Consider the following 14,646-nt stretch of genomic DNA (forward strand, 5'->3'; position numbering starts at 1 on the left):
AGACTCATGGGAACGTAAGGAACATAACCCAACCAAGAAATCGAAGAAATCAGACAATTTTAGAAAAAGCTCAAAACTGTGAGCACAGAAACGACTTCAGAAACGCAACAGAAACAGTAATCAGAGGTAGGATTCATGCTAGTTACCTCGATACCTAGAAGTAGGGACGAACTGCACAAAGATTGATTAAGGTTTCGCGAAAATCCTCTTCTCCCTTGCTCTCCCAAACTCGCGGCTCTTGAGGAAAGAAATGAGAGGAATTTTGCTTTTTCGCGCTATTTATAGGCGGGTGAAATCGCGGGAAAATGAAAATTTCGCGATTTCGATTTTTGCAGCACGTTCACCGAGAAATTCTAAGAGATTCTGGCGTCAGAATTCCAGAACTCAAAACAAATATCTAGGATTTGGGAAAAACGATATCCAAAACGCCAAAAGCGGTGTAAGTTAGTCTGTCCCTAAAAACTACTTTTTGCTGTGATGCTCAAACGACAAAACTTTGTACTGAAGTAAGATTGGAAATGTCGAAACAAGTCTGGCAATGCAGACGGAAACTTCGTTAGAAGTCCCGAATAGAAAAAGTCTTCATCCATCGCTCAAAACTAGGGTTTCGAAGCAAAGAAATTAGAGTCGTCGAGCTTCCGGAAAGTGAAACCTATCGTGCGTACAGTCCAGAGTTCCGAAATGAAACGCTGGTCGAAGGAAAAATAAAGAGAATCTTTACATTTTCCAAGAATTCGAAATCTCACTTAATACGTTGCTCTAAAAGCGAAATAGCCGATTTTGGACACGCTCGTCATAAAGCAGGTGTGCAGACAACTCGCACTAATTCCTACAGCGACTCCGCAACATTCCTCAAGCAATTCCTGAACTTTCTTCTTCATTAATCTTTCTCAAATATCAAACTCCTGTCACGCTTACACTGATTCTACGCGTGAGTCGGAAATTAGCTTGTTCTGAAAATCCAGGTCTTACACGCCCGAACCTGGTTTTACGGGTAAAACCCGATATGATTGAGTTTGAGTTTGGGTTTGGTATTGATGAAACCCGCACCCGAACCCGAACATTATATATAACATTACATATTATGTTAACAACTAAATTTGTTAACAATTTGATCATATTTGAACATTAAGGTATCATATTTTTTGGAAAAAAAAAAATTTAAAAGGTTTTTTCACAACAAAGTAATACAAGTTGCATTTTGTTTTGCAGAAAAACTATACATCAAGTTAGGTTAGGACGTGAATTTGAGGTCTAAAACGGGTTTGTGTAAACCCGAAACCCGACGGGTTTGGGTTTACATGAGAGTTTGGGTTTGAGTTTGAGATAGGCAAAACCCGAGCCCGAGCCCGACCCGTTGCCATCGCTGGTGGTTCCAGTGCCGTTTCGCGTTTATAGGGAGGGCGTCCATACCCACGAGCCAGAGAAAGAAGCGCACCTTCCGCGGCGCAATAGGTGGCCAAACCTCCACACATACAACCGTCTGGTTCTCATTTTAGTTTTTGGTACATGGTCATTTTAGTTTACCATCTGCCATCATATTTCAAATATTTCCAAAAAAAAAAGTTAAAAAAATTAAATTTAAAAAAAAAATAAGAGAGAGCTAAGCCATCACCTTCGTGTACCTTTTTCTCAGTGGCCTCACCCGGCCACTCTGCATCCCTCTTCCCACGCCATCAATTCCCCAATGCAGATATCGCTCCACCCTCTCCCCAATGCCAACCTCTCATTTTCCCATTCTACCCTTCTCCACCACCCTTCATTCCCATTCACTCCCTCCAAATCCCTAATTCCAACCCCCAAATCAAAACCCTATCCAACCAAAGCCCTCCTTCAATGGAACCGCAAGCCGCAACTCGCCGGCGAAACCCCGCGCGTGGTGGTCGTCACCTCCGGTAAAGGCGGCGTCGGAAAGACCACAACCACCGCCAACATGGGCCTCTCCCTCGCCCGCCTCGGCTTCTCGGTCGTCGCCATCGACGCCGATGTCGGCCTGCGCAACCTCGACCTCCTCCTCGGTCTCGAGAATCGCGTCAACTACACCGTCATTGAGGTTCTCAACGGCGATTGCCGCCTCGACCAGGCACTCGTGCGTGACAAGCGCTGGTCCAATTTCGAGCTCCTCTGCATCTCCAAGCCCCGGTCCAAGCTCCCCATGGGGTTCGGCGGGAAAGCTCTCACCTGGCTTGTTGAAGCCCTCAAAGCGCGGCCTGAGGGCTCACCGGATTTCGTCCTCATTGACTGCCCTGCTGGGATTGACGCCGGTTTCATAACCGCCATAACGCCGGCGAACGAGGCGGTTCTGATAACCACCCCGGACATCACGAGCTTGAGGGATGCTGATAGGGTCACCGGGCTGTTGGAGTGTGATGGCATTAGGGATATCAAGATGATTGTGAACCGGGTTCGGACCGATATGATCAAGGGGGAAGACATGATGTCTGTTCTGGATGTGCAGGAGATGCTGGGGTTGCCTTTGCTTGGGATGATACCGGAGGATTCAGAGGTAATAAGGAGTACCAATAGAGGGTTCCCTCTGGTTTTGAACAAGCCTCCCACATTGGCTGGTTTGGCTTTTGAACAGGCTGCGTGGAGGCTCGTGGAGCAGGATACTATGCAGGCTGTCATGGTTGAGGAAGAGCCCAAGCGTGGTTTTTTCTCATTTTTCGGAGGCTAAGATTCGAATCCGTTCTTTTGTTTTAATGTTAGTTTTTGTGTGTGCAAAGCTTGTAATGGTTTTGTGCTGTTTGCGGTTATGCAAATGACGAGTGCAATTGTTTGGAGGAGCAGTTTGTTTTTGTTTAGAAGGAAGCTGTGTACAGTAGGAGCTAGTGAAGCTTTGTTTTTGTAATTGATTCTGTTCATTCGAAGATTTCTTTTGGTCAGCACATTTGTTGTGTTAGTTTAATGATTAGTGCATGTTCACATTTTTTTGCTGTAAAATATTGCTATTAAAGGTTTTAAATGGAAGTTGTGATCGCAAATAATGTGGCCACAATTGCGGTTGATAATGAAGTTGTGGAGACTGTAATTGCACTCGCGGACCTAGCTTGATGCTATTGATGGTTCAATTCAGGGTTTCTGTGAAGTGCTATTGCAGGTGTGTAGGCATGTTGTGGCAGATGCAGTTATCATGCATTTTTGCTATTAATGCTTGATGTGGTTGCGCACTTGTGACTTCCACTGAACCGGGATGTATGCGATCTGCAATTCAATATCTTAGTTCAATCAAAGGTGAAGTTCAGCCTAAACTGTCAACCATACTGTGTTTTTTGATAAGTGTTTGGCATTTTGATGCTCTGTTGCCATGAAGACTTTTCCTTTGTTGTCAAGTTACACTGCAGTGCACATCTTAAATAACATTAAACTTTAGAAGTTGATTTTAGAGGATGTTGCATGCTTGATGTTCTCTTCGTTTGTTTTGTAAATTTCTTCATTGAATGATGAACTTCCATTTGGGTTGGGTGAACAGGATAATTATAAATGGAAGGGTAAACTTGCATTAATGTATAAGGTTGTGGAAGTGTTTTTGGCAGCAAATGATTGTTCCAGATGAAGGAAACTATGAGCCAGATGGGGATATATTTTTCATCAAGCATTCATGGCAAAAACAAAAGAGTTAAAATGATCTTGCAATAAGTGTAAGTCTTCTAAATAGTTTCTTATACAAGTTGAAATTAGCTTTTTATGTCAACTTTTTCAACAGCTCCTTCATCTAGTTTATGTATTAAGTAACTATAAACTTATAAGGACTGTTTCATAAGTTGAAATCAATTATGTATCTCAATTGACAAGCTCTCATAAGGATGAAGCTAATCCAAATTGGGCCTATATACAGTGCACTTCTAAAGTTCTAGATTTATTAATTCATTACATTTAGCATTTCACTATCTCATTCATAGACTCATAGGCTTGTAAGATTAGTGTCTATACATAATCATATGGTTGACATCACGCCCCTAGGGTCACGTATGTTGCAAATACAGCAAGTAGTCGTGGTTGAATGATAAAATTTTCCGTAGTCTCTGTAACTTTGATTTCCCCCTCTTATGATTTTATGGAAGAATGGAAATGTCATCCTTTGTAGATTTAGTAATGTTTCCTGCTTGGAGTAAAGTTAAACCATAAAATGGTAGTAAGCTTTCAAATTAATCTCCAAAGAATACTACAAATTGATTTTCACTGAATGAGCATAAAGCAGAGTGGTGGACAATTAAGCCATAAGTGATATGGCTCAGCATCCATTGTAGTTTGGTGTAAAACAAATAGAGCCCTGTAATATTTTATAGGTAAAGGTTGCATAATCCACTATTGAATTAAAAGCTCCGGTCCTCTCCACTCAAATCCCAAACTAATTTTTACTCTATTAGAATATCTGTGGACAACATGCTTTTCAAACCTAAGAAAGTATCAACTTTAGGATTAAACATGCAGGAATAACATAACAAACTGGGTAATTTTATTGTGAAGAAAGTAGTTGATGGCTTCAACCATATTTTATTACCACCTCACTATATACTGAGCCACGTTTGAATTAATATATAGATTGTTGCATTGTGGGTTATGATTCGTTATTATTTTCAGCGTCCAGAGCTGTATTTCTACCAGTTTATGATAGACATATATCCACTACTGGATCCTGATGATGTAACGTTTAGTTGAAACTTTGAGTGTGTTCTATTCCAGTTTATTACAGAAGAGCTATATGCTTATGTAAGACTTATGAACTGCCTGGCAAACATAGTTACTACTATAAAATTTGTTGATTCTTTTTTTCTTTTCGGTCAAAATGTGTTCATTCACCATTCATGTAACCAGCACTACGTAGTAGAAAAGACTGTTGATTTGTTGCGTGTGATAGATATGTGTTGATTATGTGTGATAGACATAGTAACTACTATTAAATGTGTTGATTCCTACTGCTGCTTATATGATAGGTTGATATCTATTCGTTTTATTGTATCAATGTACAGGTTAGGATAATGTGTGCCAAGAGATTATTGTTGCTGATAGACACTTAAATGGATAAATTACTCCCATCGTTGACGATCTTCCAAAGCAAGATGCGAACCTGTTGAGCACCCTTCCATCGCCAAATAAGCCGCCAAATGGGATCGGGTTGCGCGAGAAAGAAATTATCCATGGCCAATTCGTATGCTGAATTCGTGGAGTACAAACCAGAAGCAATTAAACCCCACACCAGCTTGTCTTGACCCGCATTCGCCGACGGTGAAATTGAGCAACAACAGCGTTTGACATGGAAGGTGGCACAGACTCTACAAGAACCTGAGAGAGGATCGTGCTTGATGGTAGCCATTGGTTATGCCATAGTCGCACACTTTGGCTATCCCCCACAACCCAACGTAAGCCATTAACGAACAGGTCCTAGGTTTTATAGATACCACACCAAGTCAAAGACGCAGGGTGCTTTGGTTTCGTTAGAGGAAGAGGTTCAACACCACAGTCGTATTTATGCCGAATTACACGAACCCGTAACACTTCTGGATCATGCACCAGTCCCGAATTTATTTTCATAAATAGAGCCTGATTAAATTCATGCATTCTGCGAAGACCTAACCCACCGAGATTTTTCGAAGTACAAACATGTTCCCAGGGAACATGACTGTAACTTCTACCTGCCATATCAACGCCCTATAAAAATCAACTCTTGTCCCGTTATAATTCATTGCAAACATGTGTGGGAAACATCATTGTCTGCATACAGTAAGTGGGAAGAGTGGAAACAACAGACTGAACCAAGATCACTTAGCCTGCAAGGCTCAAGGAGGAAGATTTCCAAGAGGAGAGGCGTTGTTGTGTCTTCTAGAGAAAGAAGGCATATGTGTCCTTATTTATATTGCGGGAAACTATCATCCCCGCCTCTTGACTCTGTTGGTTAGCGCAACGAGAATGAACATTGCGGGAAACTAGCGTGCGAGATTTATGCAAGCTTACTTTCTGACCTGATGAGGAGCAAAAGTCATGGAGGCAATCACGCATCACTCGGATCTGTTGGGAAGATGCTTCACCATAAAGGAGGAGGTCATCAGCAAAGAACAAGTGGGAGATAGAGGGGCCATCTCGCGAGAGCACAGCCATAATCCAAGACTCGCCACCAACTTTTCCTGAATCATGTGAGCCAAACGCTCCATACAGAGTACAAAAAGATAGGGGGAGATGGAGTCGCCTTGTCGTATACCACATGAAGGAGCAAAAGCAATTGTTTTCTCACCATTGAAAATGATTTGAAAGGACCAACTATTCACACAACTAAGAATCAGGTGACAGAAAGTAGAACTAAAACAAACCTCCTTGGGGGTGTCCAACAAGAAATCCTAACTAATTATGTCATAAGCTTTCTCCAAATCGACTTTCTGGGCAACTTCCTGGGCAATAACAATGTTGTCAGAACTATGCCTCCCCGGAACAAAACTACACTGGTTCGGTGAGATTAGACGACTCCGAACTTGCTTCATCCTATTTGCAATTAGCTTCGTCATGATTTTATAGATGACGTTGCACAAACTTATGGGCCTATACTGCTTCAGATTATCTGGTCTATCAATCTTCAGGATTAACACAAGCAGGGTCTCATTGATCTCCCCTATCTTATTATGATCATGGAAATATCGTTGGATAAGCTTGATCACTGAGTCACCTACATCTCCCAATGCTTCTGAAAAAACACCAGTTGAAGACCGTATGGACCTTCAATATCAGTTACTAGATCACCATTGTCTGATGATAGAACTTCAATTTTATATGTGTCCTCCGGATCTCTGTAGAGGTATGAAAGAACCGAGTATTTTTATCACTTTGCTTAATCCACAGGCAGCGAGATAAATATTTGACCTTAGACTTTAAGTGAAGACAAACAAATAATTTTGTAGGTGTACATTAGTTCTTTATACAAGAACCAATATAAAGTTTGTGGTGAATTAATTATTTTTTGACAATAATATTCTTATCTATTTTTTTTTACAGGGATATTTTTTCTTTCTTTCCACTCGCATAAGCTATTCATGATGCATAGAAATTAAGAAAAATGAGTTAAGGTTAATCTTGGAAGGTCAGTATACACCGAGAGCAAATTTAATGCTCTAAACTATTTTAACTAGATTTTTTAAATGACATAATTTTTTTTTGAGGCAAATGTTAGTAAATTAGTCCCTTCTTAGGAATCCTGGACCCCTCAACTTTCATCTCACCAAATCTTTATGCCCTTTAGCTCTTACCACTTGAGCTAAACCTTGTGAATTTAAATGATGTAAAATGATAGTTTAGTTCCCATAAAAAAAATAACAAAGTGAGTATTATATTTATTGTACCCGTTCAATTGATCCACTATGTTTCTGTACATTTGACAGATATGAATTAAAAAAGGAGCACACCAAAAAATATGGAAAGTGAAGAGTATAATTATTGACCATTGAGATACGAGAATTCAAAGTGCATCCAATATTTCTAATAAGGTTGCGTTTCCACATGGAAAAAAATAATTGGCAAAACCCATAATCGTTATGCTCTCGATATCTTTCTTGCACGTTTCTCATAGAACCAGACAAAAATGTTAGTTAGGTTCACCGAATAGGAGAGCGCATGTGGAGAGAGTTGACGGGCTTAACTTGCTTTATATATTGGGTGCCACCTAATATGCACCACTTTTTAGTAGTGCAATCTTGCACTACTATACCAATTGTCCATTTTACCCCTGTTAAAAAAATTATTTTATAAAAAGAAAAAAATATTGGTATTACCGGGTGGATTTTGATGGGATTAATTTTTTGAATAGGGGTAAAATAGACAATTAACATAGTGGTGCAAAGTTACACCACTAAAAAGTGGTGCATATTAGGTAGACTTCTAGCATGTGGTTGTGGATTGTGGAGTGGGTTTCTACTTTCTATAGTGAGATGGAGTAAATAAGTATTTGATATTTATCATCATGAGCAAGATGAGTTTGTTATTTTAATTTTTGAAAAAAAAAATTAGTATTTTCTGTTTCGGAAAGATAAGAAATAATTAATTCATCAATTTAGTTTTGAAAGATAAAAATCAATCAGATATAATCTTGAAAAGATTAGATTGAATTATTCTTTTCAGGGATAAAAATGATATAAGTTTCACTTATTAGTAACTTAATAAAGTGACCAACCCGATCTCTTTTTTTAAGACCAAGATGTCTATTTGCAAAGTGAGATGAGATGCAACTCTTAAGAGTAACAAGAAATAGAGAGTCTTGCAAAGGTACTATATATGCTTCTCGTCACCATATCCACTTGAATAGCAAATTAGTCTCATCACATTACTCGTTACTCGTTGTGTACCAATATATGCATGAACGTAGACCCATCACTTTGTATTTTAGTTATCTTGTGTTCTTAAAAAGAACCCTAAAATAAGGTAAGCGGAGTAAAACAAGATCTCGGAATGGTATTTCAATACAAGTTAATGATGTGTGTGTATTTTATATACTTTTACACCATATGTTGCATTGTATTTTAGTATATTTAGTTTGATTTTTACTTTTTAAGTGTTTGGTGATGTTTGTAGGAGAAAATGAGGTAAAAAGGGCAAAACATGACAAAAAAAGTCATAACACTATTAGATCATATCTTAAGCAATTTGAAGTATTAAAAAAGGATGAAACAAGGTGAATTGCAGCCTTCTTACGATTGACAACTCATTCACGATTTTTTGGAGGAGTTTCAGATTCATTTTGTTTTATTTTGACAATTTGTTTTAGAAAATTAAAGGATTGTATTATTATTCACATAAAAGACCTTGAGGACAAAACCTCCAAGACTGAAAGAAGAGCGGGGGGAACCAACAGAAACAAGGTGAAGCCCACACCGCTCAATAAAGAAGAACTAAGGAACAATGATGGCACAAAACCAGCATAAGAGAACTAAGAACAACCCCCGTAGGGAATTCAAAAAATCCCGTTAAAGGCTATCATCAGAGCTATACAAAACAAGACCCACAGGAAAAAGAAAGAAGAACTAAGCAACAAAGATGGTACAAAACCAGCCTAAGAGAACAAATCATGAAATGAAATGTTCCTCAAGAACCTTTTCAAGACCTCATATAGCATCTATGCCGCACCCTTCATACACCAAACCCACAACCTTGCCTAGAAGCCACGCCTTCTTCGCTTGCGTGAAGAAACGCCCACTGCTAACAGTTCCCAAATCTGGCTATGACGTAGATGTCAAAGAAGTGACCAAGGCAGAGCCCTCAGCCATTAACCAAAGGCCCCTCTAACACAGTAGGTCCTTGGTTTATCTGACCTTAATTTGAAAATTTATGCATTTAGTTTTTGTTTAGGATTTTCTGTATTTTAGGAAAGTATGATTTTTTTTTTCTTGTTATCTTTTAGGATTTATAGTTTAATTAGAATTTTATTTTGGGATATTTGTTTCTACTTTAATTTATTTTTGGATAATTTCTTAATTAATAATAAACCATTTACCTAAACATGTTCCTTTCTAAATACTTCAATGATTTACGTAAAAATATATGAAATCAATGTTCCCTAATCCATACATAATAGATTTAAATGAAAATAATAATTGATTAACACATATTCAGTGATAAAAGGGAAACTAAGCATGTGAGGATCTAAATGAAGGGTTTCCCACGATGGAAAACTATGAGGCGGCGCCGCTATTGACCAGTTGATCCTGCCCGCCACGTTACCTTCCATAGGGACCCGAGTTGCGTGATTTCTGGGCCTCGGTGACTTTCACTTTGTTCCTACTGCTAAAATTGGCATCACGCTGTTACGCCCCTCGTTTCGCACCACGTTTTCTCGCTGTCGATGCTACCCATGGCCGGAATGGCATTTGAAGAGCTGGAACCAGATTTCGAGCTTGACGGAGATGAAGGGGAAGTGCTTGACGTTGGGCCCATGGAGGTCGATCCAAACCTGGGTACTGATGAATGGCTGATCGGGAAGGTACTTTCCCCACACAAGGTGGAGCCGGGGATTTTCAGAAACGTTATGCTGAGACTTTGGGAATCCAGGAACTGCACGGAGATCAGAAACGTTGGTCTGAATCTGTTCTCTTTCCGATTCGCCTCGGCTAAGGACAAAGAATTGGTTCTTCGTTCTGGTCCTTGGATTTTTAACAGGCATCTGCTTGCCTTGAACTCTTTTGACTTGGCTGTTAATCCGGCTAGCATTCCTGTAACGAGAGTCCCAATCTGGGTTCAAGCTCACGGGCTACCTTACACTCTGAGGACCGAAAGAATGGCCTGATCACTAGGGGAAAAATTTGGAGGGTTTTTGGAGTGGGACAAGTATGAGGCGCGGCGGTATGGCGTCAGTCTTCGGATTAGAGTGTGGCTGGATATCACTGCTCCATTGAGGAGGGGGCAGATGGTGGCAGTTCAAGGTGGAGCACCGGTTCGGGTCTCTTTCAAGTACGAAAAAATTGTGAACTTCTGCTTCCGTTGTGGAATGGTGGACCATGTGCTTGCCGATTGTGTTCTGCCTGACGATGGCTCTCCTAATCGTTATGGCCTCTGGATCCGTGGAGAGACAGAGAAAAGGCGTGGTGCACGACGGGATGGGGGAAAATTGAGACTGGAGGAAGAAGAGCTACAGGAAGAGTATGAGGAGGATGCTGAGGAAAACCATGCTGGGGAGGACGCACAAGAAACCAGAGAATCAGGGAATGATACGGGGAAGAAGAGTGTCGAGGAGGAACTGGTCACGAAGCCTACCTCAGCTGATGACAAGCACGAGCCCAATGCAAAGCTAACGGGAACAAACAAACCTGAGGAGGAGGTGGACAACAACAGGAGGCCTGGGAAAGCCAAGGCAGGGACTGACTTCGTTTTTGGCAGCCAGCGTGTGCATGGGAACAATAGCCCATGGAAGCGGCAACCAAGAAGTGGTGCAAGAGGGGTCCAAATCCGAGAGGGAGGGGGTGCTCATCATGAGGATGATCACAGGAAAAGGTCAAGCGTGTCTTCTTCCTTGCCTGGCCCAAATAGCACTGGTTTTTCACCACCTTTGAAGAAGAAACACACTGATTCTGGATTGGGATTGGCGGGGTCTGCTAAGCAGCCCCGCCCACCTCAATGAAGATCCTAGCTTGGAACTGCCGGGGGCTTGGGAACCAGCCGGCAGTTATGGCCCTGAAGCGGCTTGTCCGCTCTAAAGATCCCGACGTGGTGTTCGCTATGGAAACTAGGTGGTATACAACTGAGGCGTCAAATCAGAGAGGTATGGGAGGTTTGTCAAATATCTTTCCGGTCCAATGTGCGGGGCACGGACGTTCAAGGGCAGGTGGCCTATGCTTATGGTGGAGACAAGATATTCAGGTGGAGATTTTATCAGCTTCCCTTAACCATATTCTTTGCAATATTTTGCACCCTGAGGACCTATGCCCGATGACTGTGGTTTTTGTGTATGGCTTTCCGGAGGACCGACTTAAGGATGAGACATGGAGACTGGTGAGTAGACTGGTAACTGATTCATCACAGCCCAGTTTGCTAGTGGGTGATTTTAATGATATTTTATCCCCAAGGGACAAACTTGGTGGCGACCCCCCCGACCTGAGACATCTTCAGATGGTCACCCAAGTGTGCACAAATTTAAATTTGCATGAGGTTGATTTTACAGGGTATCGGTACACGTGGTCGAACAAGCGGGTGGCCCCTAGAACAATTCAGGAGCGGCTGGATTATGCTCTTATAAATGATGCTTGGGACGAGCTGTGGCCGTCGACGGTGGTTTCTCATCTACCAAGGTATCATTATGATCATAATCCTATTTTATTAACTTGTGGGTCGCGCAGGGCTCGGAAGGAGATGAGGAGGGAACATAGGTTCCGCTTTGAGGAGATGTGGCTGAGTGAAGGGGAGGAGTGCGCAGAGATTGTTACCGAGACATGGTGCCGTGATACAACAAATGTGTTGGCAAAAATTTCGGAGCTCAGCGGAGTCCTTGATGACTGGGGGCGCCAGAAATTTGGCGACCTACCAAGGAAGATCTCAGATACTCAAGGGCTGCTCCAGGAGCTGCAACGGCAGACCCAGGATGAGCATGTGATCAAAGCTACTCATGAGGCAGAACAAGAACTAGACAGGTTATTGACACAGGAAGAGTTATGGTGGAGCCAGCGGTCTCGTGCCACTTGGCTACAAAATGGGGATAAAAATACTAGGTTTTTCCACCAAAAAGCCTCTCAGCGCAGGAAAGGAAATATGATTGAGCTGATTAAAGATGACCGAGGGCGTGAGTTTGAAGATGATAGAGATATCTCACATGTCCTTATGGACTATTTTATGCAACTTTTTGCATCTTCCAACCCTTCCGGGATTGATGAGGCCACTGATATGGTCACGGGGAGGATAACACAGTCACATCTCGAGGTGTTGTCCGAACCTTTTTCGAGGGAAGAGATAGAGGGGGCACTATTCCATATGCATCCGACGAAGGCACCAGGTGCTGATGGCCTCCCGGCGCTGTTTTATCAAAAATTCTGGGGTGTAATTGGAGATGATGTGGTGAGCTTCTGCTTGCAGATTCTCAATGGTCAAGCTTCGCCAGGTATCATTAATCATACTTTAATTGTACTAATCCCTAAGATTAAGAAGGTTGAGCATGCTACTCACTTTAGACCTATCAGTCTGTGTAACGTTATTTTCAAAATAGTGACAAAGACAATTGCCAATAGGTTGAAATTAATTTTGCCTGATTTAATCTGTGAAGCTCAGAGTGCTTTTGTGCCTAATAGGCTCATTACAGATAATGCCCTTGTGGCACATGAGTGTTTTCACTACATGAAGAAGAAAATTACTGGCCGAAATGGCATTATGGCTCTGAAGTTAGACATGTCGAAAGCTTATGACCGAATTGAATGGTCCTTCCTGCGGTCTGTTATGGAAAAAATGGGGTTTCCTACCTCTTGGGTGAGTTTGATTATGAGTTGTGTCTCAACTGTATCTTTTTCCATTATGCTTAATGGTAATTCCCAACCTGCTTTTGCACCAGCTCGTGGCCTCCGGCAGGGGGATCCACTATCACCATATTTGTTCATTCTTTGTGGAGAAGTCTTTTCAGCTTTAATTGAGAAATCTATTTTATCTGCAAGTCTGACTGGTATCCGGGTCGCGCGAGCGGCACCCGTAATCTCTCATTTACTTTTTACAGACGATAGCATTTTGTTTGCCAAAGCTGATGTGATTGAAGCCAGAACCCTTCAAGCTATTTTAGCCATGTACGAGCGAGCTTCCGGACAAGTTATCAACCTTGATAAGTCCATGCTCTCAGTAAGCCGCAATGTGCCGAATACTAGATTTGATGAGCTTAAACAGCTTCTGAATGTTAAGGCAGTCGAGAGTTATGACAAATATCTGGGGTTGCCAACTGTCATTGGTAAGTCTAAGACACAAATTTTCAATTTTGTTAGAGAACGTGTGTGGAAGAAATTAAAAGGGTGGAAAGAAAAAGCTCTTTCACGGGCAGGGAGGGAAACTTTAATTAAATCAGTTGCACAGGCAATTCCATCATATGTTATGTCTTGTTTCATTTTACCAGATGGTATTTGTGCAGAGCTTGATAGCATGATCTCTAGGTTCTTTTGGAGTGGTGATGTTGGCCGACGTGGCATGCACTGGACTAGTTGGAAAAATTTGTGTAAAAACAAAGTAGATGGTGGATTGAGCTTTAGAGACTTCAAGTCTTTTAACTTGTCCTTAGTGGCCAAGAATTGGTGGCGTATCTATACTAACCCGGATACATTATTGGCAAAAGTTTTCAAGGGGGTGTATTTTCCGAGAGGGTCGATGTGGGGAGCCCGGAAGGGTTATCGCCCTAGCTACGCTTGGACTAGTATCCTCAAAACTAGTTGGATCTTTGAGAAAGGTGGCTTGTGGCGCGTTGGAGATGGTTCAAAAGTCCAGGCTTGGACAGATAAATGGCTGCCGAATGGAGTCCCACTCACCTTTCGTCTTGATGTGGCAGAAGCTCTTGGTGTTGTTCGGGTTTCAGATTTGATCATGGATGGTCCAAAGCGTTGGAACCGAGAGTGGATTGAGGAAATTTTCCACCCTGCGACCGCTTCGCATATCCTTGCCATACCTTTGGATTTGCATGGTGGTGAAGATGCTATATCTTGGCCTTACACTTCTGATGGCCATTACACATCAAAGTCAGGGTATAGTTATATTTGTGGCTTACTAGCCTTGGAGGTGGCTTCATCATCTTCCTCGACGAGTTCGACCTTGCCGCCAAGCTTATGGCGGAAATTCTGGGCTACCGATGCACTTCCTAGATGCAAGGAGACAACTTGGAGAGCTATACGAGGTTTCCTTCCGGTTCGTGAGCAACTATTCCGGCGACATGTAGACACAGATCCGGGCTGCAGTCTTTGCGGGCATGATAGCGAGTCTACGGAGCATATTTTCATGCGGTGTCCGGCGGCTTTGGCGATCTGGTATGCTTCTCCCCTCTCCCTTAGAGTTGAGAGTGTGCCTTCTTTCCAAGCGCTGTGGATGTCGCTCCTGCAGGAGCAGCAACCCGAGGTGGTAGCGTTGGCTCAGACGTTGATATATCAGATTTGGGAGGTGAGGAACAGGGTTGTGTTTCGTCATGGCAGGATGGTGGTTTCAGAGGTTCTTGACCGCGTCAAG

General features: G+C 42.0%; 1 protein-coding gene across 1 annotated transcript; it reads left to right on the forward strand.

Moving 5' to 3' along the window:
- Window positions 1-1,593: 1,593 nt before the first annotated feature.
- LOC130738105 (septum site-determining protein minD homolog, chloroplastic) lies at window positions 1,594-2,888 on the forward strand. The gene has a single exon (XM_057590009.1). It carries the CDS (start codon window positions 1,688-1,690, stop codon window positions 2,675-2,677), a length of 990 nt encoding a protein of 329 aa, XP_057445992.1. The 5' UTR covers window positions 1,594-1,687; the 3' UTR covers window positions 2,678-2,888.
- Window positions 2,889-14,646: the final 11,758 nt, after the last annotated feature.

Source organism: Lotus japonicus, chromosome 2 (genome assembly GCF_012489685.1).
Source record: "Lotus japonicus ecotype B-129 chromosome 2, LjGifu_v1.2".
Lineage (NCBI taxonomy): Eukaryota > Viridiplantae > Streptophyta > Magnoliopsida > Fabales > Fabaceae > Lotus > Lotus japonicus.